The sequence below is a fragment of the Corylus avellana genome, chromosome 9 (assembly GCF_965113065.1).
Source record: "Corylus avellana chromosome 9, dhCorAvel1.hap1.2, whole genome shotgun sequence".
Taxonomy (NCBI): Eukaryota; Viridiplantae; Streptophyta; class Magnoliopsida; order Fagales; family Betulaceae; genus Corylus; species Corylus avellana.
In genome coordinates this window covers 22,385,523-22,408,907 of record NC_142498.1, presented here as the reverse complement: position 1 = coordinate 22,408,907, position 23,385 = coordinate 22,385,523, and the positions used below count along the sequence as shown (strand labels likewise).

The following is a 23,385-nucleotide window of genomic DNA, read 5'->3' as shown; positions in this document are numbered from 1 at the left end:
TACACATCCACTATAACTAACTGGATATTATCCAGTTCATTTAAAATAGAGAGGATTCTAATAGGCCATTTTCCTCCTCTTATTTTCAGTCCTTGGCTGTTACTCTTATTATGGACGTGTGACTCCAATTGTTGCTTTTTTGTATACAAATTCAATTTAATTTTGGAAACAAAAGGACAAAAATAAAATGGCTTCCGAGTTCTCAGCTCAATGTCTGCGCGCGAAGGCACCACTACCACTAGTGCCAACTGTAGTATTTCAAGGAGTGATTTCCTCAATTAAAATTTGAATATTTAAAATAATTAATATTATTTAATAGACTATTATATGATTGCCATACATTTAAAAATAACATTAATTTAAACGGAGTGGTCAGCAATAACATCGTTTGCATGATTAATTTATTTGTTCTTTTTAATCTTGTCTTCAGTGACAAGCCTTTAGCATTTTATAACCAACCCTCGCAGGTTGGTGCAAACATAATCGTGTCGTAATGCCATTGAGTTTGGAGAGCTTTCGAAAAAGTATGTCTTTACATAAAAATAGAAAACAAATCGAGAAGAGACACTTGATTCTCTTGACATATCAATGAACATAAAGTTGGTTTCGAGCAATATGATCAGTTCTATTAAACTTTAATTTACTAACTTATAATTCGTGCAATGGTCAGGGTTTTTATTATAATTTAAGGAAAAATTACACTTTAACCCCCTAAAGTTGGCAGCGATTTTCAATTCGACCTCCAAAATTTTAATTTTTATAATTCACCCCCACAAAGTTTCAATTTTTTTCAATTCAACCATTCCGTCAATCAAAGCTGTTTTGACTGACGGAACAGTGGTCACGTGCGATTCACGTGATCACTGTTGCCTTTTTTTTTCCCAAAATGTCCCCACCCTCATCAAATCAATTACCAAAAACTACCCTCATCTGAATGGGCAATTTCTGATGCAAAGCCTTGACAATCCCAACCATCTCGTCCTTCCATTCCTCCTAGGTGTCGTCAAATCCATAAACATAAGCTGAGCCTCTCTGCTTCACAAATTGGCTGAGAGTCTTTTCATAACCTATTAAACTCTTTATCATGGTATTATAGAAAGGTAAAAATTGACCTTTCTTATATTTGTTTTCAGAACAGGAAGGTCAATTTGTGAAGCTGGGCCTTTTCGCAATTCTTCTCATAACCTTCTCAACATAAACAGACGGTTTTGAGAGACTAAGCCTCCACCAGTTGCTTGCAATTTGCAGGCTTCATCTGTGAAGCAAAACATATGGGTTCGATGTTGCTCTTGAGCTTCATGATCACCTTCATCTCCGAGAACCACAAGGTGGGTTCTGATGGTCAAAGCGGCTCAGATTAAAAAAGAAAAAAAAAAGAAGTAAGCATTCAATATCAAAATTTCTTCACTTCTCCAAGTTTTCTCAGCATCCAAACAGAGGTCCGCTTAATATGTTGGATTGAAATTGCTTTGACTGGTTGATGGAAAAAAAAAAAAAAATTAATCGATTTAATTAAATCAACATAAATTTGTCCAAGTTTTTTTGATTGGTAGACTGGAATTGATTTAATCCATTGGTGGACTGGAATTGATTTAATCGATTGGACCTGACTGTAATTGATTTAATTTCTTCACTTTTCCCATTTTTTTTTTCTAGCACTTTCTTCATTTTCTCACCAAACAAATAGAAAAACAATAGAAGACCTTGATGTAGACGTTCTCAGCTCTAAATCCTGAGGAGTTCGTGGACTCATATGTGATGTGTAGGTTACTTTGATGTATCAAAAAGTGAGACCTTTCATCAGTTGAAATAACCTCGATACGTTGGGTAATCGCATGTAGCATTGTGAGAACACTCGCTTCAAGAAGGAATACAAATCCTTTGTTAGAGAACAAAAATGATAGGGAATATTCCCTTTGTTTTAGACTTAATGGGAAAGATTATCTTGAAGCTCGGGCCTAAGTGTTTTAGTGAGTATACTTAAACTTATATATGTACAATGCGAGATGAATACTCACAAGGTACATAAGGATAATCATGAATTTAAATTAGTGACTCAATGAAAAGAAGAAGGAAGCACATCTATGGAGAATAGAGGAATGGTGGTGAGCCTCTGTTCCTTCCAAGTAGCCCCAGTTCGGAGAAAGAGGATGACGGCTACATCCTAGCTTTCGTGCACGACGAGATGGAGTGGAAATCAGAGCTGAGAGCTGGGTCGTTGTCGGCAAACAAAGGAGTGAGAGTCTATTGGGATGGGGGCATTTTGAGTACAAAAAGGCATAAGTAATTACGTGCAACGCACGCGATTACTGTTCCGCCAGTCATAGCTAGCGGCTTTGACTGACAGAATGGCTGAATTGAAAAAAATTGAAACTTTGTGGGAGTGGATTGCAAAAATTAAAACTTTGGAGGTCGAATTGAAAATCCCTGCCAATTTTAGGAGGGTAAAGTTTAATTTTCCCATAATTTAATTTTAAATTTTTCTAGTGAAAATGTCTTGGAAAAATTAGGAAAAGATATGGGGGTTCCAAGGTCGGCCTATGCTAGGTTGGATCTAACCAAATAATAATAGTGGGTATAAGGCCCAAATCCAAATAGTTACCGTCGCTAGCTGAGACACTCAATAGTCAACAAGATGGCAGTTTACATACAGATTACGGGTAAAAGCGAGTTAGAGTTTTTTCTAAGGATTGCTTTAGCAATTGTGATCTTTGAGAGACAATATCAACAACAGAATGGCTTATGCTTTGGTTCGTGGGATAGAAGAAGATCACAATATAGATGGAATGACAGATTTGGTCCAAGACGGAGAGGAGAGCTTGTAAGTTTTCCTACCACTTATGTGAACCCACTAGTAACATAATATAAGAGGAACCTAAATCTTTTGACAAATAAAATGTTTGAAGATAGTAATCAACCATCATCGATCCTTTATTATTAATAGTTTATCTTTTAAAGAGAAGAACAGCATACAACTGATTACATAAGAGATCAATTGGGAAACTGGGACTCTAACTCTAAGGGCGCAAAAAAAAAAAAAAAAAAAAAAAAAAAAAATGATTTACTCCTTATTAGTCTGCGACTTGAATCTATAGGTAAAAAAATACCATTTTCTATTCCATGGGACTAGGATCTAAAATAGCGAGAGCAAGAAGTTCTTTGTCTTATGCTAATATAGTCATATCTTGTTTATGTAACGAAACCCATGCTTCTATTCCATCGCCGGATCTTATATCCATTAAAAGTATCGCATTTAGGAACACGGTCTCCGAATTGTTGCTTGAACCACCAATGCCTACCCACATCGGCTTTGCTTTGCATTAATATAATGCAACGCCCATTCAGCCAACCAATATCATCATAGCCTAGCTAGCTAGAGTGTGCAAATCCGGCCAGGTAGTTCTCATGTCAATGTTGGCTATGATAGCTAGGTTGGCTTAGCTTAGCCTTAATTTCATTAATGCAAAAGGAACGAAATTAAAGAATGCTAAAGCCATGCAGGAGTTAATGAATTTACTATTTTGATCAACTACGCTTAAAACTCTTAAAGATACGATAGGGGCTCAATTGAGCTTTATTTAAGTAAGAGCCAACTTTTATTTATGTGGTACAAAGTCACATAAGAGTTGTATCATGTTTAAAATTAAAATTTTTAAGAAGAGATAAAAATCAAAGAGGCCATGCATGATAGAGGCACAACTTTTTGGCACAACTTTGACCCAACTTTTCTCTTATTTTCTATTTTTTTTAAAAACAAAATTAAAAAGAAAAAAGAAAATTCCAAAGCAATAACATCCTATATATGTAGTCCTTTTTTTTTTTTAAAAAAAAAAAAAAGAACAAGAAAAATACCATTTTTAAAAAAAAAAAAGAAAAAAAAAATGGTATTTTTCTTCATAAAAATGGTAATTTTTTATTTTTATTTTTATTTTTTTAAAGAAATGACCACATAGGATGTTATTGCTTAAGACTTTTATTTTTTATATATATATATATATATTTTTTTTGAAAAAAAAAATGACCACTTAAGGAAAAAGCTTGGCCAAAGTTGTGCATTTATCATTTCTAAAAAAAAAAAAACATATGTCTACAAAAGTTGAGTCTTATATGGGACTCAATTGAGCTCCTATTATATCTCAAAATTTTATTAATTGGTAACAACTGGTGTAGTATGTATTGAAAAATGATGAGTAGACAAAATAAAGAGATGAGTTTTTGAGTAGCTAAATAACTCTTATTGTTGTTGATGCTCTTAGATTGTGCTATTAAATACTTAGTCAAATACAGATATCCTCATGCATACAAGAAAGTATCTTTCGATTTAAACCTTCAATTAGTGTTAAGCATTTCAAATTTCTAACAAAGTCAATGGTGGCCTAAACTTAAACCAAGACTTTATATGTTAGGAACGGAAATAGCACACACATGATTCTATCCAATTTTAGCGGAAAACTCACAAATGATTCTATTCAATTCAATCCAATTTTAGCGGAAATACCTCCTCGTTGGGGTGGGGGCTGGCCCGAAAGGCCACTGCCAAGGCCATCTGGGGTGGCCCGCGAGCCACCCCAGAGGTGGCCGGAGGTGGCATTGGCCACCTATGGGGTGGTTCGCGGGCCACCCCTTCCCCCATGTGTGGTTGCCGATTTGGAACCGGTAGCTACTTGTGTTTTTATTTATTTATTTTTTAAAAAGTTTTATGTGTGTGGATGAAAGTGAAATTTTTTTGAAGTTTTTGGGTGTGGATGGTTGTTTTAAACGCAAACTTTGGGTGCTAATATTTTCAAATTTTGATATGTTTTACTGTTTACGCTTGAATAGTGGTTCGTGACATGTGAATAGTAACACTATTCAAATGTTATTAAATGTGAAAATATTTGTAGTGGATTTAGCTTGCATGGTGACTAAGCTTAGAGAAGCAAAAACAAAAGTAAACGTTGATTTTGTTAAAAACCTACAAGGTGATTGAGGGTTTTTCAAGCTTTGGGAACTTGTGAAAGTAAGGACTAGAGCAATCTCAAGCTTGGCATTTCTTGTGGAATGGATTACATTTGGTTTATTAGTTGGTGTAACTTTGGTGCCTATGACATTGATTTTGGGTGGGGAAAGCCAATGTGGATAAGCCGTGTTGGTGCAAACGGCGATTCGGAAACGGTGTTCCGAAGTAAGATGTATCTAATGGATACAAGATCCGGCAACAGAATAGAAGCATGGGTTTTGTTAGACAAAGAATATATGACTATGTACGTTAGCGCAAGACCAAGAACTTCTTACTTTCGCTTCTTTGGATCCTAGTACCATAGAATAGAAAATTGTATTTCTTACCTATGAAGATCATTGTATTGCTATGTCGTACGTGCTCATGGCTTTTTTTTTTCTTTTTTTTTTTTTAAATTTTAATTTTAATTATTATTTTTTTTTTATTCTTTATTTAGGCTTGATCAAGTTTATCAACAAATAAATACCATTCTCCTTGTTAGATCATGGAAGACAACAAATAAATAACGCAGGATATTTTAATTTTGACTTCGAAAATCGCGAGGTAAAAGTACTAAACCCCTAGACTCTATCCTTGTCCCATTGGCCATGCAATTTTTATTTGGTGTTCTGCACGTTTAGTAGGGTTCATAATGGATTAGATCGAGTCTAATGTGTAAAAGTAAAATATTAACATCTCGGGCTCGAGTCCTCGACCCCACGCTATCAGATTGTGACAAAACTTTAATTTGTCTTCTAATTCCATTTTCTTCCATCCATGGAAGGCTCAGTTCACACATATATACTCTCCCTCTGTTTCATTTGTGACTGCATTTTTTTTAAATGGTGGCTCAAAAACAGAAAAATCTATATATATTATCTTATAAACATAAGTGGCAGCATCTTAATGATAAAAAAATTAGGCAACAAAATTTGACATGTAAATTTAATTATAAAGTTAAATAATTTAATTAATTATTACGACTTAGGTGTAAATTGGCCATTTTCCTTCTTTTAGTTTCAGTCCTTGGTTGTTACTCTTATTATGTACGTGTGACTCCAGTTGTTGCTTTTTTGTATACAAATTCAATTTAATTTTGGAAACAAAACAACAAAAATAAAAAGGCTTTCGAGTTCTCAACTCAGTGTCTGCGTGCGAAGGCGCGCACCACTACCACTAGTGCCAACTGTAGTATTTCGAGGAGTGGTTTCCTCAACTAAAATTTGAATATTTAAATTGACTAATGTTATTTAGTAGATTATTATATGATTGTCATACATTTAAAAATAACATGAAACATGAATTTAAAAGGAGTGGTTGGCAATAACAATATCGTCTGCATGATTTATTTGTTCTTTTTAATCTTTTTAATCTTGTCTTCAGCGACAAGCCTTCAGCATTTTATGACCGACCCTCGCAGGTTGGTGCAAACATAATTGCGTTGTCATGCCATTGAGTTTGGAGAGCTTTCCAAAAAGTATGTCTCTACATAAAAATAGCAAACAAAACGAGAAGAGACACTTGATTTGCTTGACATATCAATGAACATAAAGTTGGTTTCGAGCGATATGAGTTCTATTAAATTATAATTTACTAACTTATAATCCGGGCTATGGTTAGGGTTTTTATTATAATTTAATTTTAAATTTTTCTAGTGAAAATGTCTTAGAAAAATTAGGAAAAGATGGAGGTTCCAAGGTAGGACTATGTTGGGTCGGATCTAACCAAATAATGATGGTGGGTATAAGGCCCAAATCCAAATGGTTACTGTCGCTAGCTGAGACACTCAACAATCAACAAGATGACAGTTTACATATGGATTATGGGTAAAAGCGAGTTAGGGTTTTTGATAAGGATTGCTATAGTGAGTAATTCTATAAGTCCATCTTGTGTCTATCTTGAGTTTCTGCAAGAATGATGTGACTATTAAAATTACCATTTGATCAAAATTCAATAATGATCAATCACAAATCTAATGGTGATTTTAATAGTCACATTATTCTTGGAGGGATTCAAGAAGGACACAAGATGGACTTGTAACATTACTCTAACAATTGTGATCTTTGAGAGACAATATCAACAACAACATGGCTTATGCTTTGGTTCGTGGGATAGAAGAAGATCACAATATAGATGGAAGGACAGATTTGGTCCAAAAGGAAGAGGAGAGCTTGTACGTTTCCCTACCACTTATGTGAACCCACTAGTAACATAATATAAGAGGGAACCTAAATCTTTTGACAAATAAAATGTTTTAAGATAGTAATCAACCATCATCGATCCTTTATTATTGATAGTTTCTCCTTTAAATAGAAGAACAACAGACTACTGATTACATAAAAGATCAATTGGGTCTTGACTTCTAAAACATGGACTCTCACTCCAAGGGCAGAAAAAAAAAAAAAAAAAAAAAAATTGAAGATTTACTCCTTATTAGCCTATGACTTGACTCTATTGGTGAAAAATACCATTTTCTATTCTATGGGACTAGGATCTAAAGTAGCGAGAGCAAGAAGTTCTTTGTCTTGTGCTATTATAGTCATATCTTTTTTATCTAACGAAACCCATGCTTCTATTCCGTCGCCGGATCTTGTATCCATTAAAATTATCGTATTTGGGAACATGGCCTCCGAATCGTTGCTTGAACCAACAGTGCTTACCCACATCGGCTTTCCCCACCCAAAATCAATGTCATATAAACCAAAGTTAAACCAGCTGGTAAACGCAATGTAATCCATTCCACCAGAACATTCTATACTCGAGAGAGCTCCAGTCCTTGCTTTGAAAACCTCACAAAGTTTGAAAAACCCTCCATCACCTTGTAGGCTTTTTACAAAATCAGGATTGATTTTCATTATGGCTTCTCTAAGCTTGCTCACCATGCAAGCTAAATCTATCTCTTCAGCCGTGCATAACGCGTCTGTTCCCCAAATTATATTTCCCATGGAAGATTCCGTGAATGGCGGATTTGCTCGGCGACGCAAATTCACTACATGGCTAATAAAGGTTGGCCTTTGAATACCAGAAGTGGCCTGGAAGGCAGTCATGGTGCATTTCCATAGGAATGCCGACACAACCTCAACTCTTGTTGGGTGTTGCACGCTTGAGCTGGTGGCTTTGGCTTTAAGTGATGCAATGGCTGAGGCATCAAACACAAATCTCCTTACAATACAATTGCCTGATTTGAAGGACTTGGAAAAAGCCGCCATAGCTGCTTCTTTAGAGAATGCATCGCTTTGTATGAAAACTGATGGGGCATCAAAATTAGGGCACAGATGTTCACAATCCTTATGAGCACTACTGGCAGCCCAACCTTTGAGAAAGACACTCATGGCAGTTCCATCAGCGATCATGTGCGAAACAAGGACACCAATCGCAATACCGCCACATGCAAAGCTGGTCACCTTTATCATAGCTACATGATCTCCCGCAATTGCCTGTTTCCAAGAGATCTCTTGGGGAAGAAATGTTTGCAATGATGAGGGAACATTAGGCTGGTTGAGGTAGTCAACAAGAAGACAATTTGCACGAGCTTCTAAATACAAAGCTCCCTCATCATTACAATCGATGGAGAGATTGTCTTTGATTTTGCCAGCAAATGGGTAAAAGCGAGTTAGGGTTTTTGATAGGGATTGCTTTAGCATGAGTGATCTTTGAGAGACAATATCAACAACATTAACAGCATGGCTTGTGCTTTGGTTCATGGGATAGAAGAGGATAATAGGAATATAAAGGGAAGGAATGAACTGGTCCAAGAGGGAGAGCTTGTGGGTTCTTAGGTTTGGGGGTGTTGGAGAAGATGGTTTGATGCACTCTTCGGAAATAATTTCAACCTCCATTTTCATCTTTACTTCAATACGATATGGAAATTAGGCTAACAAAAGGATAATTTTCACAAGCAGGCAAGTATGTCAATTATAAATAGGCAAGCGTTGAGTAGAGGAAAATGGAGGATATCGATCTGATTCTTACATTACAGCTAGCAAATTAAAGCCATGAATGCTCCAATCATAAAAGTCAAGAATTTGGCAATTTTAGCCTAAAATCCTAAGCTAATGGACTTGGGTCCACTAAAATATATAAACGACTATTTTTCTTTATATTTTTTTAATGTGAGACACAAACCTCATAAATACATGCACAACAAAGTCTTTGGTTACATGCAATCACTTCGTTGTAAGATTGAATCTATATTATTTTTGTCAGTTTAAAATTTTAAAATATATGATAATTTAACGTGGTATTAATTAGAGTAAGAATCTTGTATTGGAACCATATATACTTTTGTAATTTATCAATCATTTTAATTGAATATTTCATATGTTAAACTTTATTTATTGATATGGTGTTTGAGTTTACTTGTAAAGAAGAGTGTTTTATAATATTAAAAAAATAATTAAAATTATTATTTACGATTAATATAAACTTTTAAATAAGTAGTAATCTAACCTAAGCTGCCAAAATTTGTGAACAATTATTGAGCCTGATAGCTAGGGTGATGGGCCGATCTATGGAAGCCCCCTAGCTAGCTACCATGCGGGTTGGCTTTGCATTAATATAATACAACGCCCATTCAGCCACCCAATATCATCATAGCCTAGCTAGCTAGAGTGTGCAAATCCGGCCAGGTAGTTGTCATGTCAATGTTGGCTATGATAGCTAGGTTGGCTTAGCTTAGCCTTAATTTCATTAATACAAAAGGAACGAAAGAATGCTAAAGCCATGCAGGAGTTACTGTATTTACTATTTTGATCAACTACGCTTAAAACTAAAACTTGTAGAGATACCATAGGGGCTGAATTGAGCTTTATTTAGAGCCAACTTTTATTTATGTGGTATAAATTCGTAAGAGTTGTGTCATGTTTAAATTAAAATTTTTAAAAAGAGATAAAAATTAAAGAGTCCATGCATGATAAATGCACAACTTTTTGGCACAACTTTGGCATAACTTTGACCCAACTTTTCTATTTTTTTTTTTTTTTTGAAAAACAAAATTAAAAATTTTTAAAAAAAATTCTAAAGCAATAACATCTTATATATGTAGTCCCTTTTTTCTGGTATTTTTTTTTTTTAAAAAAAAAAAGTTGTATTTTTCTTCATAAAAATGGTCTTTTTTTTTTTTAAAAAAAAAAAGGTCATTATTATGAACAAAAAGACCATTTTTTTTTTTTTTATAAAAGAAATGACCACATAGGATGTTATTGCTTAAGAATTTTTTTTTTGTTTTGTTAAAAAAAAATAACCACATAAGAGAAAAATTTGGCCAAAGTTGTGCATTTACCATTTCTCAAAATCAAAACATATGTCTACAAAAATTGGGTCTTATATGGGATTCAATTGAGCCCCTATCATATCTCAAAATTTTATTAATTGGTGACCACTGGTGTAGTATGTATTGAAAAATGAGTAGGTAAAATAAAAGAGATGAGTTTTTTAGTAGCTAAAATAACTCTTATTGTTGATGCTCTTGGATTGTGATATTAAATACTTCTTAGTCAAATACAGATATCCTCATGCATACAAGAAAGTATCTTTTGATTTAAACCTTCAATTAGTGTTAAGCATTGCAAATTTCTAACAAAGTCAATGGTGGCCTAAGCTTAAACCAAGACTTTATATGTTAGGAATGGAAATAGCACACACATGATTCTATCCAATTTTAGCGGAAAACTCACAAATGATTCTATCAAATTCAATCCAATTTTAGCGAAAATACCCCCTCGTTGGAGTGGAGGCTGGCCCGAAAGGCCACCCCCAGGGACATCTGGGGTGGTTCGAGGGGCCACCCCTTCCCCCAAGTGTGGTTGCCGATTTGGAACGGGTAGCCACCTATGTTTTCATTTTTTATTTTTTATTTTTTAAAAAGTTTTATGTGTGTCGGTGAAAGTAAAATTTTTTGAAGTTTTTGAGTATGGGTGGTTGTTTTAAACGCAAACTTTGGGTGCCAATATTTTCAAATTTTGATATGTTTTAGTGTTCATGCATGAATAGTGGCTCGTGAATAGTGTTACTAATATACTATTCACATGTGAATAGTAATGACTAATGTGTGAATAGTTACACTATTCAAATGTTATTAAATGTGAAAATATTTGTAGTGGATTTAGCTTGCATGGTGAGCAAGGCTATAGAAGCAAAAACGAAAGTCAACATTGATTTTGTTAAAAACCTATAAGGTGATAGAGGGTTTTTCAAGCTGTGGGAACTTGTGAAAGCAAGGACTAGAGCAGTCTCAAGCATGACATTTTCTTGTGGAATGAATTACATTGAGTTTACTAGTTGGTGTAACTTTGGTGCCTATGAGATTGCTTTTGGGTGGAGAAAGCCGGTGTGGGTAAGCATTGTTGGTTCAAGCAATGATTCGATCGGACACCGTGTTCCAACGTAGGATATATCTAATGGATACAAGATCCGGCGATGGAATAGAAGAGTGGGTTTTGTTACATAAAGAAGATATGTCTATATTAGAGCAAGACCAGGAACTTTTTGCTTACGCTTCTTTGGATCCTAGTCCCATAGAATAGAAAATTGTATTTCTTACCTGTAAAGATCATTGTACTACGATGTCGTGGCATGATCATGGCTTTCTTTCTTTCTTTCTTTTTTTATATTTTTTCTATTTTCTATTTAGGCTTCATCATGTTTACCAACAAATAAATACCCTCTCCTTGTTAGATCATGGGAAGACAACAAATAAATGCAGAATATTTCACTTCTGGTGCTTGTTAGAGCAATTTAATTAGACAGAAAATGTCCCAAAATTAATGCAATTGACCGCCCTACATATTTCAAATTTGGATAAACTACACTTACTCCCATCAATTTATCATATAATTTGTAATGTTTTTCCGATTTTTTTTTTATTTAATTAATGTATAAAACTTATTTAAGGTTGGGATTTCAATGTCCTCTTTTAATTTGCTCCTAAAATGACAAAAATATCTTGCAATTTTTTTTTTTTTTTTTAAATCAAGAAAAAATAAAAGGATAAAAAAGACCCACGGCCTTGTTGTCTGTTAGTTTTTTTTTTTGTTTTTTGTTTTTTGTTTTTTTTGCTTTTGTTTTTGTTTTTGTTTTTGTTTTTTTGTTTTTTGTTTTTTGTTTTTTGTTTTTTTTTTTCATTTTAAGGGCAAAAAGAGGATTTCAACGGTCGTAACATTAGCCAAATTAAATGTTTGGGAGACATTTCATCAAGGGTAGTCATTTTGAAGGGGGTAAGTGTAATGATGTTATATATATATATATATATATATATATATATATATATAAAGAGAGTTGAGGCAGTATTTTAAGCATTTATTTGTTGATCACCATATTGTAACAAGTAGAATGATAATAGACAATTTGTTGATCAACATGATCAAGCCTACATCGATCACTGGACAACGACAGTCAAGGGTGAAAAAATAAAAATTAAAAAGGGTTAAATACTAAATACTTTCCTGGATTTCACAACTTTATTTTTTTTCCCTAGGATTTGATTTTTATCACATGAGGTCTATGTGATTTTGATAATAGACCAAATTAGTCCTTATATCAGTTGATCGTTAGTTGACTTAACGAAATTCCACTTAGACCAATCAGATGTTGACGCATGGCACCTACTTAATTTGTTAAATTTTTTTTAAATTAAAAAAAATGTATTTCTTCTTCTTTTTTTAAAAAAAAAAAAAAAAAAAAAAAAAAAAAGAAAAGGAAAAAAAATTGGGGGTGGCTAGCCATTTGGGGTTGGCCACCTTTGGCCATGGGGGTGGCCTGTCTGGCTGGATCCATGGGGGTGGCCGAGCCATCCCCAGTACCCAAGCCACCCCGTTGGAGCCAAGGGGGTGGCCGAAACCACCCCCAACCACCATTGGGGGTGGCTTCGGTCACCCCCAGTACCCACTGGGAGTGATTTCGGCCACCCCCATTTTTTTTCCTTTTCTTTTTTTTTTTTTCTTAAAAAAAAAAAATTAAGTAAGTTCCATGTGTCAACATCTGATTAGTCCACGTGAAATTCCGTTAAATCAACTAACGGTCAACTGATGGAAGACTAATTTGGTCTATTATCAAAATCACAGGGACCTCCTATGATAAAAATGAAACTCTAAGGAGAAAAAAATAAAATTGTAAAACCCCATGGCGGTATTTAGTATTTAACCCTAAAAAAAATAAAAAATCATTTTTCTAGTTTATGGGACTAGGATCCAAGGAAGCGAAAGCAAGGAGTTCCTTGTCTTGTCCTAATGCATCCATATGTTCTTTATCTAACATCACCCACGCTTCTATTCCATTGCCGGATGTTGTGTCCATTAGCACGACCATATTTGAGAACACGTCCTCCGAATTGCTGCTGGCACCAACGGAACTTACCCACATCGGTTTTCCCCATCCGAAATCAATGTCACGGAGACCAAAGTTGCACCAACTGTAAACGCAATGTAATTCATTCCACTAGAGCTTGCTGCACCATGCCCCAACCATTTTCTTCACAAGCTCACAATGCTTGGCAAAGCCTCCATCACCTTGAAGGCTTTTCACAAAATCGCCATCGATTTTTGTTATTGCTTCTCTCAGCTTACACACCGTCCTAGGTAACTCTATCTCCTCATGATGTAGACCGAAGTGTATGGGACTTCATGAAGAAGACGGGAATGGATAAGTGTGTGAAGACGCCCCAGAAGATGGTGACACGATCCCAGACTCGCGCAGCAAAAGAAGTAGTCCCTGGAAGTGCGATCGATCGCACCCTGATTGCGATCGATCGCAGTTCCCCTGTGTTGGAGAATGGAGTTCCTGGAACTGCGACCGATGGCCCCTGTTTCAGCGATCGATCGCATAATTGAGCGCACCTAGCCTCTGGAAGTGCGATCGATCGCAAGTTACCTGCGATCGAGCGCACTCGGGGCGCCTATGTTACTTTTCCGCATTTATTTCGCTGTAAAACGACTTTCTTTCCTTATTTTGTTGGGATTAGGGTTTTGAAAGTCCCTATTCCGTATTCTAGTAGTATTAGGAGTATTGGAGGCTATAAATACATGCTTATAGCCTCTAGCAAACTCAGTTTATGATTTTATTTGGTTTTCTCAATAAGAATACTCAGAGTTGAGTTTCTTCATCACTTTTCCCTTAAATTTATAGATAGCATCTATTGATTTGAGAAGGTTTCTTTGATTCTTGTGATAGTCTCACAATCTTAGAAATATTTATCCCTTCTACTTGCTGTTTTCTTGTTCACTACTAACCTCCGCTGCATCAGTTGGTATCAGAGCCCAAGTTTCTTTCCATGGCACCAAACACAAGAGGAGGAAGGGGTAACCGCTATGCAAATTTGGAGAACGTGTATGAGCGTGAGGACTCAGTTCGTGGAGAACAAGCGGCAGCACAATGGCAACTTATGGAGGACACAATCGCAGAATTGAGGGCACAACTTGCAACCGCCAATACTCGGTTGGCCAATCCGGAGTTCCACCGTGAGCGTCGCCACCAACCCCCACCGCCTGGCTCGGATGGGGAAGACGAACAAGGTACGGAGAATGAAGCTGGAAACCCTTTTGCAGGGCACCGAGTACATGGCCATCAACCCCATGTACAAGCCTATGCCAATCGATGGGAGAGCGGTTTCAAACTCGATATTCCAGAATTCCACGGGGGCCTTCAACCCGAAGAATTTTTGGATTGGATAGCAGCAGTTGGAGAAATTCTTGATTTCAAAGGGGTGCCCGAGGATCGACGAGTTTCTTTGGTCGCAACCAAATTCCGGGGAAGAGCAGCGGCATGGTGGCAACAATTGAAGCAAGCAAGGGAACGACAGGGCAAGAAGAAAATCAACAGTTGGGATAAATTGTTGAAGCATATGCGACCGGCCTTTTTACCATACAATTACACCCGAACCATGTATCAAAAGCTGCAAAATTTGAGCCAAGGTTCGAAGTCCGTGGATGAGTATACGGAAGAATTTTACAAGTACCTCACTCGCGTGGATCTAGCCGAAACAAACGACCAATTAGTGTCACGATACATTGGAGGTTTGCGCCAACAAATTCAGGATTCCCTAAACCTCTTTGATCCCCCTAACGTGTCCGAGGCCCATCAAAGAGCACTATTGCTGGAAAGGACGGCATCTAGAGGGTCCTTTGGAGGATTTGGTCGAGGGACTGGGGGCAGCACAAACCGATCAAGTGGGCCTTTCACGGCACGCAGCACCACTCCCGCCCCAAACCAAGGCCGTACCCCAACCACCATGGGGCCCCCGACTCGAGCTGCAACATCCAATGGGCCTAAATGTTTTAAGTGTGGAGAACCGGGCCACCGGATGGCGGATTGCCGCAAAGGAGAAAGATATGGTAAGGGGCTACTCATTGACTCGGGAGACACATTCGGAGAACCAAGAGAGGAGGATGAGCATGAAGCGGTGTTCGACGACTATGGTAGGGTGGATGAAGAATTTGTCACCGGGGATGACAGCCCTCTATTAATGCTTCGGAGGGTGTGTTTTACACCCCGGAAGGCGGAGAGCGACGATGGCCAACGCCATAATTTGTTTCAGACAACATGCACAATTGGGGGCAAAGGGTGCAAGCTTGTCATTGATGGGGGTAGTTGTGAGAACGTAGTAGCGGAGGAAGCGGTTCGGAAATTGGGCCTTGGGACCGAGACACACCCGGCACCGTACCGCTTGGAGTGGCTTAAGAAAGGAAACGAGGTAATAGTATCCAAACGTTGCCTTGTGAATTTTTCAATTGGCAATAAGTATAAAGATGAAACATGGTGTGATGTGGTGGCCATGGATGCATGCCATTTATTACTCGGACGGCCATGGCAATATGATCGGAGTGCTCATCATGACGGGAGGAAGAATACCTATAGTTTTTTTGTGGATAATGTCAAACTTACTCTCCTTCCAAACTCGAAAGAAGATTCCAAACCTTCTAAAGGGGCGGGTCAAACATTGCTAGCTAAGCATGAGTTCATTAAGGAGATGCTCGATTCGGATTGTGTGTATCTCTTATATGGCAAGGAGTGTGGCTCTACGGAGGTAGTTCCGACTACGGTCACGGGTTTGTTAGACGAATTTTCCGATGTGTTCCCGGTAGAGTTACCCAAGGAGCTTCCACCCCTTCGTGACATTCAACACCAAATCGACTTGGTGCCCGGTTCTAGTCTTCCCAACCGCCCACATTACCGCATGAGTCCTAAGGAGCATGAAGAATTGAGGCGACAGGTGGAAGAACTTCTCGTCAAAGGGCATATTCGGGAGAGCTTAAGCCCATGTGCAGTCCCCGCCTTACTCACGCCTAAGAAGGATGGCACATGGAGGATGTGCGTAGATAGCCGAGCCATCAATAAAATCACCGTGAGGTACCGATTTCCTATCCCTCGTTTGGATGATTTATTGGATCAACTGAGTGGGGCAAGGGTTTTCACAAAGCTGGATTTGAAGAGTGGGTACCACCAAATTCGGGTGCGGGTTGGCGATGAATGGAAGACTGCGTTCAAAACGCGCGAAGGGCTCTATGAATGGTTGGTGATGCCATTTGGGTTGTCCAATGCTCCTAGCACCTTCATGAGGGTGATGAACCAAGCATTCCGCCCCTTCATCGGGAAGTTTGTAGTCGTCTACTTTGATGACATCCTCATCTATAGCTCCACCGCGGAGGAACACATTCGACATATACGGGAGGTCCTCGATGTGTTGCGCAGAGAAAAATTTTACGCGGCACCGGCTAAGTGTTCTTTCATGGCCGATTCGGTTCTTTTCCTTGGCTACGTGGTGTCCAAAGATGGGTTGGCGGTGGACGAGTCCAAGGTCGCAGCAGTTCGGGATTGGCCTCTCCCAACAACACTTCATGAGGTACGTAGCTTCCATGGGTTAGTATCTTTTTATCGGCGTTTTATTCAAAATTTTAGTACCATCTTGGCACCTCTTACGGAGTGTATGAAGGCGGGAAAATTTGTGTGGAGTGACGCTGCAACTACCGCCTTTGAGTTGATCAAGGTAAAATTGACTACAGCCCCATTACTAGTCCTTCCGGACTTTGACTTACCCTTTGAGTTACATTGTGATGCCTCAAAGATCGGCATTGGGGCGGTACTCAGCCAAAAGAGCCAGCCTGTGGCTTATTTCAGTGAGAAATTGAAGAATGCACAACTTAATTATAGCACATATGATATTGAGTTTTATGCATTGGTGCAAGCACTGAAACATTGGAGCTCATACCTTGCCTACAATGACTTCATCTTGTATTCAGACCATGAGGCCCTCAAACACCTCCATAGTCAAGATAAGTTATCATCCCGACATGCTAAATGGGCTGCCTTTGTCCAACAATTCTCATTTACAATCAAGCACAAGTCGGGAACCTTGAACAAAGTGGCCGATGCCCTCAGCCGGAAATCATCTCTGTTGACCGCCATGAGTTCGGAGGTACTAGGCTTTGACTTATTGAAAGATTCTTTGTCTATTGATCCGTTTTTTGGTCCCATTGTTAGAGAGGTCTCCTCGGGGGTCAGAGACGACTTTGGTTTGTACAATGGGTTCCTTTTCAAAGGTACTCAACTGTGCATTCCTGAGGGCAGCCTGCGCTTGAAGATTATCCAAGAACGCCACAATGAGGGGCACATGGGGCGGGATAAAACACTACAACTGGTGGCGGACCAGTTCTATTGGCCGAGCATGAGGAAAGAGGTGGAACGATTGGTGAAAAATTGCCGAATTTGTCACGTGTCCAAGGGGTCGGCTACCAATGCTGGCTTGTATATGCCCCTTCCCATTCCAGAGGGGCCGTGGACCAATGTGAGCATGGACTTCGTGCTGGGCTTACCAAAGACCCAAAGAGGTAACGACTCTATCTTTGTGGTTGTTGATCGATTCTCTAAAATGGTGCATTTCATTGCTTGTAAGAAAACAGCCGATGCGGTACATGTGGCACAATTGTATTTTCGAGAGGTCTACCGCCTACATGGGCTACCATTGTCCATTGTTTCTGACCGAGACACACGGTTCCTTAGCCACTTTTGGCGATGTTTGTGGCACTTGTCTCGTACTAAGCTTGACTTTAGCAGCGCCTACCATCCACAGACGGATGGGCAAACAGAGGTCGTCAACCGCTCACTAGGAGCCTTACTTCGGAGCTTGGTAGGGGAGCACCTCAAGTCGTGGGACCAGAAATTGTTCCAAGCCGAGTTCGCCTACAACCGTTCCACTAACCGGAGTACCGGCCTTAGCCCATTCACAATCATTTATGGGAGTAATCCTCGTGCCCCATTGGATTTGGCACCTATTCCGGATTTGAAGCGACCTCATGGTAAGGCCGAAGATTTAGTAGCCCAGATCATAGAGGGTCACCAGTTCACCACTCAAAATTTACAAGCCTCCACAGCAAAGTATAAGGCGGATGCGGATAGGAAGCGCCGGGCTGTCGAATTTGAGGAGGGAGATTTCGTGTGGGCCGTGTTAACTAAAGATAGGTTTCCGGTGGGAGAATACAACAAGTTGGCGGCTCGCAAGATTGGTCCAGTCGAGGTTGTCGAGAAAATCAATTCAAATGCTTATCGCTTGAAGTTGCCTAGCCATATTAAGACGTCTGATGTCTTTAATGTCAAACACCTTGTCCCGTTCACTGAAGATTCTTCGGACGAGGATGCAAATTCGAGGGCGAATTCTCTCCAACTTGGGGAGGATGATGTAGACCGAAGTGTATGGGACTTCATGAAGAAGACGGGAATGGATAAGTGTGTGAAGACGCCCCAGAAGATGGTGACACGATCCCAGACTCGCGCAGCAAAAGAAGTAGTCCCTGGAAGTGCGATCGATCGCACCCTGATTGCGATCGATCGCAGTTCCCCTGTGTTGGAGAATGGAGTTCCTGGAACTGCGACCGATGGCCCCTGTTTCAGCGATCGATCGCATAATTGAGCGCACCTAGCCTCTGGAAGTGCGATCGATCGCAAGTTACCTGCGATCGAGCGCACTCGGGGCGCCTATGTTACTTTTCCGCATTTATTTCGCTGTAAAACGACTTTCTTTCCTTATTTTGTTGGGATTAGGGTTTTGAAAGTCCCTATTCCGTATTCTAGTAGTATTAGGAGTATTGGAGGCTATAAATACATGCTTATAGCCTCTAGCAAACTCAGTTTATGATTTTATTTGGTTTTCTCAATAAGAATACTCAGAGTTGAGTTTCTTCATCACTTTTCCCTTAAATTTATAGATAGCATCTATTGATTTGAGAAGGTTTCTTTGATTCTTGTGATAGTCTCACAATCTTAGAAATATTTATCCCTTCTACTTGCTGTTTTCTTGTTCACTACTAACCTCCGCTGCATCACCTCAGTTGTGCATGATGCGAATGCTGACCAAAATAAATTTCCCATAGAATATTCTGCTAATGGTGGAACTGCTCTGGGTCGAAAATTCACCGCATGCACAATAAAAGTAGGCATTTGGATACCGGACGTGGCCTTAAAAGCAGCCATGATGCATTTCCATAGGAGGGCCGAGACAACCTCAACTCTTGTGGGGTTTTGTACGCTTGGGCTTGTTGCTTTGGCCTTGAGGGATGCAATGGCCGAGGCATCAAACACAATTCTCCTTGAAATACACTTGCCTGATTTGAAGAAGGGATTGAACAAACAGGTATAAGACTCTTCTCTACCGTATCCATCGTTTTGTATGAAAATGGATGGGGCATCAAAATTTAGGACAAACAGCTTCACGGGTCTTGTAAGCCGTGGCACCCCAACCTTAATTTGAGAAAGACACTCGTGGCAGTTCCATCAGCGATCATGTGGGAAATAAAGACACCAATGGCAATACCGCCGCATGCAAAGGTGCTCACTTGTATCATAGCAACATGATTGATCTCCCGCTGTTGCCTCTTTCCCAAGGCCCTCTCGGGGAACAAATTGGTAGAATAATCCAGGGTTTGGTTGATTGAGGCATTCAACAAGATGACAGTACTGTACATGGGCCTCCACATAGTAAACCCCCTCGTCATTACAGTCAATGGAGAGGTTGTCTTTGACTTTTCCAGCAAATGGGTAAAATCGAGTTAAGGTTTCTGATAGGGATTGCTTTAGCAGTTGTGATCTTTGAGAGACGATATCAGCAACAACATGGCCTGTGGTTTGATTCATGGGATAGAAGAAGATTATGGGAACATAGATGGTAGGGAGGAACTGGTCCAAGAAGGAGAGCTTGTGGGTTTTCAGGTTAGGGGGAGTTGGAGAAGAGGGTTTGATGCACTCTTTGGAAATAATTTCCACCTCCATTTCAGCTTTTCTACAGGGAGATTTAGGGAGCTCAATCATTGTGGCCAAAAAGGGCAAGTTTTTTTCTCAAACGGCGCAATTAAGTAACCTCAGTTATAACGACTAATTAAAGGGCATAACCTCCAAAACCCAAAGTGCCAATCATCAAAATCATCGATTATGGCAATGCAACCATGCGCTTACTGGCCAAATTTAATATACGTACACCAATCCGATCGAGCATGGTTGACGGTTGTGATGACGTCAATATATATATCGTCAACTCTCTTAAAATATATACGCATGCAGATCGGCAGATAACATCATTTGTATGATTTATTTAACTTTTTACACAATTATTATATGATTAAAATTTTCTCAAGACTTCCAAGTATTGAAGGCCGTCTCACTTCTGTTTTTCTAAGCAACATGTAATATAATATAGTTTCCTTTTCTGATCATACGGCATGACAAAACCAACCAGAGATTCGGCAATATTAAAATCGAATGGGAAAACAGACAGGGTATGTGTGAATTGAACTTTCTATCTAAGGAAGAAAGTGGAATTGACAAAGTAAACGAATGAAAAGGGAGGGAAGGCCGATCGAGTAAAGAAAATTTTAGCAGATCGACAAAGTTTTGTCATCTGATCGTGTTGGGGTCGACCAACAGATGTTTTACTTTTGACTTGGAAAATCACAAGGTATAAGTTGACCACTAGACTCTATCCTTTATAGTGGATTAGATCGAGTTTAAAGTGTAAAAGTAAAACATTAATCAGATTGTGACAAAACTTTGTCTGCTAATTCCATTTTCGCCCTTCGATAGAAAAGGTTCAGTTCAGACTGCGTTTTTAGAAAACGGTGGTTCGAAAATATTCAAAAATTTATATTTGGAAATTTCAACTGTAAATAAATCTCTTAATTAAAGTAACTAAATTCCATAATTTAGAGTAATCAAATCAAATCAAGAGTGCAAAGGTTCGTTAGGAGTTTGGAAAAAGGTCCATCAGGGGTCGATGTTCAAAAGAGGAAGATGCTTGGAAGTTCAAAAGAGGAATATGCTTGGAAGTGGATATTGATTATGGTTGAATAGGAATAATAGGATATAGGTAGCCCATGAAAGACTGGTTCACGTACGTACACGTTGGCCGGTTTATATATCTATAGAACGGGTCCAAATTGAGCTTCAACCTACTTTAGATACTCTTTTTTATTTATTTTTTTATTTTTTTTCTATTTTCAACTTTCCTTGAATGAGAAGCTGATCACGTTGGACCGTTGGTCGAAAAGAGCAGGTTTTTCACAAGCAGCGCAAGTACATGGAGGTTTTTTTTTAAAAAAAAAAAAAGAAAAAAAGTTACAGAGGAAGATATTTTCCATTTCTGCTTTTTTCGACCATTGGTCAAAAAGAGCAGGCTTTTCACAAGCAGTGCAAGGACACGGAGTTTTTTTTTTTTTTTTCTTTTTTTAATCGAATAAGAAAAAATGTTACAGAGGAGAATATTTCCTATTTCTGATCCGAATGGAAAAGAAAATCGGGATCCTGTGGGAATACTTAAAAAAACACGATTGGAAGCCACCCATTGAGCTAAAGCATGTGCCCTAAAATTGGCACATCGAGACACTTTCAAAGCAACTAATATCAGAAATAGAGTTTGCAAAAGACTAAGAAAAAAAAAAAAAGAGCAGGCCTATTAAGAGCTAAAATAACAAGGAGCTAGAGCATCCCCTTCAACCGAGATGGGACCCAAACCCATAAAAGCAGCCCAATAAACCACCAAAAGGACTGCATGAGCTTCACTTTGTAAAACATCAGTGAAAACAAGTTTATAAGTAGTAGCTGTAAAAATGAAACCATTTTCATCACTGATCACCACTATGCAAGTACATGGAGTTGACTGTTGAGGAGTTGCGCTGAACAATATAACAAATAATATATAGAAAATGCTAGGTGTTCTTTTAGTGTCCTCTCAACTGTGATGTGACTTTTAAAATCACTAATAGATTAAAAGTCAATAATAATAATCTCAAATTTAACAGTAATTTTAAAAGTTACATCACAAGTGAAAGGACACCAAAAAAATACTAGAAGAACACGTAACATTTTCCATAATATATATAGCTAATCGATCCTCAAGGTTCACGAGATTTCGATCGGTAACTAGCATCGCCTCACATTTTGCCTAGAAAAAGTCATGAGCCATTTTCCGATCATTGAAGTCCTTGGTTTTGGAATTTATTATGTTGCCACGATCGATGATTCGATCTCCATGCGGTACCCACTTGCCAAATTATATGTACGTTTATATCTCCTAAAAAATATCGTACACAGTCATTTCTCTCTCTTGGTTAATTAATTATTGGTATCTCCTTAAGACCTTAAAATATCATAGTCACCTTCATCCATCGTTTTCATACAATTATTGTGATTGAAAGAAAAAAAAAAAAATCCTTTCACAACTTAAAAATAATAAATAATAAATAATAAAAAATCTTAACTTTGAATCCATCAACCGTCTAGGATTTTATATTTGGAATCCAAATGACATGTATGCCACCCCATAATTAATAAGAGAAGATAGCTGAACACTCCCCACTGCATTGGAGGTGGGTCAGCCTTACTCAGCCACCGACAAGCCATCTCAAAAGCACATAAGGACGGCATGGCTGATATTTAAGTAAAATTTTTTTATTTATTTTTATTTTTTACATGTTCACAAGAAGGTAGAATAGAGATTCGAACTAATGACTTTCGTTTTATAAGACGTGATCTCCAACCAATTGAGTTACCCCTTAGAGACAATATTTAAATAAAGAATATTGATTGCGCCCAAAGTAAAGAATCGCAGGCTTGCCGTCTGGATTGACAGTAAGGAAATTTTAAATAGTATGATATTAATGATTATTTTACCCTAGGACATGCAGTCAATTGCATTTTGGGACACATATACTTAATTGCTCTTACAAGCCCCTGATGAAGTGAAACAAAACTGCATTTAATTATTTTGTTACTGCCATGCTTTAACAAGGAGAATGGTATGAATGATATGTTCCATTGATTGAACAACATATTGCATTTATTCGTTGATAACCATGATCAAGCCAGAAAAGAAATACAAAAGCAAAAACCCAAAAAGAAAACAATAGGAGCCATGATCAAGCTTACATAACAAG

The 23,385-nt window shown here is 38.3% G+C and overlaps 1 protein-coding gene and 1 pseudogene across 1 annotated transcript; both read right to left on the bottom strand.

Moving 5' to 3' along the window:
• Nucleotides 1-7,228: 7,228 nt before the first annotated feature.
• LOC132190127 (epi-neemfruitin B 7-O-acetyltransferse L7AT-like) lies at nucleotides 7,229-8,842 on the bottom strand. The gene has a single exon (XM_059605021.2). It carries the CDS (start codon nucleotides 8,821-8,823, stop codon nucleotides 7,453-7,455), a length of 1,371 nt encoding a protein of 456 aa, XP_059461004.1. The 5' UTR covers nucleotides 8,824-8,842; the 3' UTR covers nucleotides 7,229-7,452.
• Nucleotides 8,843-13,144: 4,302 nt separating this feature from the next.
• LOC132191080 (epi-neemfruitin B 7-O-acetyltransferse L7AT-like) lies at nucleotides 13,145-20,230 on the bottom strand (annotated as a pseudogene).
• Between the last annotated feature and the right edge of the window lie 3,155 nt (nucleotides 20,231-23,385).